Below are 2,763 nucleotides of genomic sequence, written 5' to 3' on the forward strand. Positions count from 1 at the left end.
CCGTAGGAATAGAGAAGTTGCTTCCAGTGAGACCCCCGGCTCGATGGTAGTTTTGTATCAAGCCTTGGACATTAGACACATAACACTTAGCAATTGAGACAAACGCCGATTAGTACATGTACCCCTTGTCTTTCGGCTATCAACGTCACCACATGATGCATCAAAACAAATAATATCACAAACAATATCACAAACAAATAAAAACAAATCTGTAAACATAAAAACAAATGATATCACGAGCAAATAATACAGCAATACACAATATACATACGACAAGTTATATGATGTATGAATTAATTATATATATCTTATAAGTCACCCCACCCCCACCCCCCAATTATATTATAGATGCTTAATATAAAAACTCATATGAAAGCACTAGTAAGTAAATTAATATGAAGACTACTTATTTTCTAATATAAAGCAGAAGCCCACAAACTCTTTCAATAATTTTCATAACAAACATCAAATGGCTTCTAGTATCACTTCATCACCCTTGTTCTTAGTTCATCCTCCCATCAAGAAACCATCAACATCTTCATCTACATCAAAAAGGGTATTAATGCTTGCAAAACAAGAATCCCAAAACACTTCTTCATCTCTCATTCGGGTCGGATCATCCATCAAGATACAAAAGGTGTGTGTTTTTTTTTTTTACTCTTCATCTTCATGTTCTTCCATCCACTTGCAAATTATTATACACACCATAACTTAATCTTCATCAGGTTTTTGAAGACAAATCTAGTGGCATAGTTTGTTATTTGGATGATCAAGGGGAGATCACATGTGAAGGATACGATGAAGGGCCTCGCCTTCATCAAGATGTATCAAGATTTTCTTGTCAAAGGTAAATTTTCTTTAACGTTACATATTTTTACTTGCGACAGCCCTTTTCAAGTTAACAAGTTTTATAATAGTCTAAAATCTGATAGTTGTATATTTAAGTCGCCTTAGACTTATACGTTAGCATATATAAACTTTGATCTTTTATATAGTTTTAGTAAACCTGAATTGGCCCATAAGCACATAGGCGGTGTACGCCGCATTGGGCATGTTTTAAGCTAATAGGTTTTATAAAAAAAAAAAAAAAGTTTTATAAAAGACTAAAATTTTCCCGTTGTATAATTTAAGTCAACTTAAACTGACCCGTTAGTAGATCTAGATTGAGCCATTGTATAATTTAGGTTGACTTAAAATGATCCGTTAGTAGATCTAAATTGATCGGTTATATAATTTTGGTATACCCAACTCAACCCATAAGCAAAATCTTTTTACACAAATCAACTTATTCCTCAACGGACCCAGGAATTATTTTCTGGGGTCTGGATGAGGGGTTTAACTATATATTCATCAAGGGATGTGATCGGGATTTTTGCCTATAAAATAAACTTTTCATGATGTTTTGATTGAAAGCTTGAAATTTGCAGAGGAAAACAAGATGTCGTTCATGTTCTTGAAAGGAGTCTGCTTCAAGTTACAGATGGTGGTAAAGTCAACTAACCATGTTCTAATTTGTTTATTATGTATAGATGGAGAGAGAAACCATCTTAGCCGTTAAAATAACTGATCTGACATGAAACAACCTTGTAAATAGTTATGAAGACAAAACACACCCAAAGGAATTCATATCTATATATGTATGTGTGTATGAATAAGTGTTTGCCATTTTGTATTGAATAATGAAACAGAAATTACACCGTGTGTAGTGGAAGACACAAATAATGACCTCAACTTTGGGCGTTTTGCATCATGTGGTAGTCTAGTCAGCAATAGGGCATTATGAGACGTTTTTCAAAAATGGGCTTAGTGAGAATGTGGGTATTGTGGAGCATTATGTTAAAAAGGGTGTAAAGAATTAAATAAAAAAATCATCAAAAAAAGGTATTGAACAAACAAAAAGAATGATACATGTGATTGGCCAAAGAATTAAATAAGAGGCGTGGAAAAAAGAACGCTCTGGCCATTATTTTAAAAAAACGCCCACGGGGTGGGTGTGCGGCGGGGCGTTTATTTTTGGGGAAAAAACGCCCAAAAATCACTCACTACGGGTGATGTTAGATGTGTTTTATTGTTTGCAATTATAATAAACTGGGTGGTTTTTACTACTTTTCACCACGTGATACGGCAGGATGGATGTATATTACAAAATATAAAAAAAAAAAAAAAAACCATTTTTGCAACAAAAGATGCCGTGTATGCTAGAATTGTTCCTGAGAATTTAGGGCCATGAACAAGTAGAAAAAATGAATTTCTAAAATATAAACTTATTTATAAAAAAAAACAATAATGTGATGATAATTAAAAAAAACCAATAATATGATGATAATTTTAGTAACATTAAAAAAATATAAAATGTCGTACTAGAATGCTATAAAGGGAATACCGGGTCAATACTTGTTTCAATGGCAAATTCCTAAGCTATTAATATAGAACTAGTCTTAAGCCTCTCGCGTTGCGAGGAAGGGGAGTAAAATCGTGTTATCAGTATTGCGGGTCCGGGAGTAAAACTGTGCTAAATAGCAACCGAACCACAACTAAAATCGGGAAAACCGTAAAACCAAAACATGAATTTTTAACACCAAGTCACATGACATAAAAACTACCAAACATGACAATCAAACACTATGCTAAGTAGCAATCAAACGACGACCAAATCCCGATGTAATGAATTATAAAAATAAAAAATAAACTTCTAAAACAAAAGATAAAAAATACCCTAAAGTTAACACACATACAAAAAAACCACAAAAGACAAAAATAAGT

At 33.1% G+C, this 2,763-nt stretch overlaps 1 protein-coding gene across 1 annotated transcript; it reads left to right on the forward strand.

Annotated features, from left to right (window-relative positions):
• The first annotated feature begins 407 nt into the window (after nt 1-407).
• LOC110894162 lies at nt 408-1,731 on the forward strand. The gene is made up of 3 exons (XM_022141350.2): nt 408-637; nt 726-847; nt 1,428-1,731. Exons 1-3 carry the CDS (start codon nt 470-472, stop codon nt 1,498-1,500), a joined length of 363 nt encoding a protein of 120 aa, XP_021997042.1. The 5' UTR covers nt 408-469; the 3' UTR covers nt 1,501-1,731.
• The last annotated feature ends 1,032 nt before the right edge of the window (nt 1,732-2,763 follow it).

Source organism: Helianthus annuus, chromosome 12, assembly GCF_002127325.2.
Source record: "Helianthus annuus cultivar XRQ/B chromosome 12, HanXRQr2.0-SUNRISE, whole genome shotgun sequence".
Taxonomy (NCBI): Eukaryota; Viridiplantae; Streptophyta; class Magnoliopsida; order Asterales; family Asteraceae; genus Helianthus; species Helianthus annuus.

Excerpts from the sequence above, each read along its gene's own strand:
- LOC110894162 (XM_022141350.2), top strand. The coding sequence starts at position 470 with ATGGCTTCTAGTATCACTTCATCACCCTTGTTCTTAGTTCATCCTCCC. Across the intron at positions 638-725 it reads CATCCATCAAGATACAAAAG|GTTTTTGAAGACAAATCTAG; the intron begins GTGTGTGTTTTT and ends AATCTTCATCAG. Across the intron at positions 848-1,427 it reads TCAAGATTTTCTTGTCAAAG|AGGAAAACAAGATGTCGTTC; the intron begins GTAAATTTTCTT and ends TGAAATTTGCAG.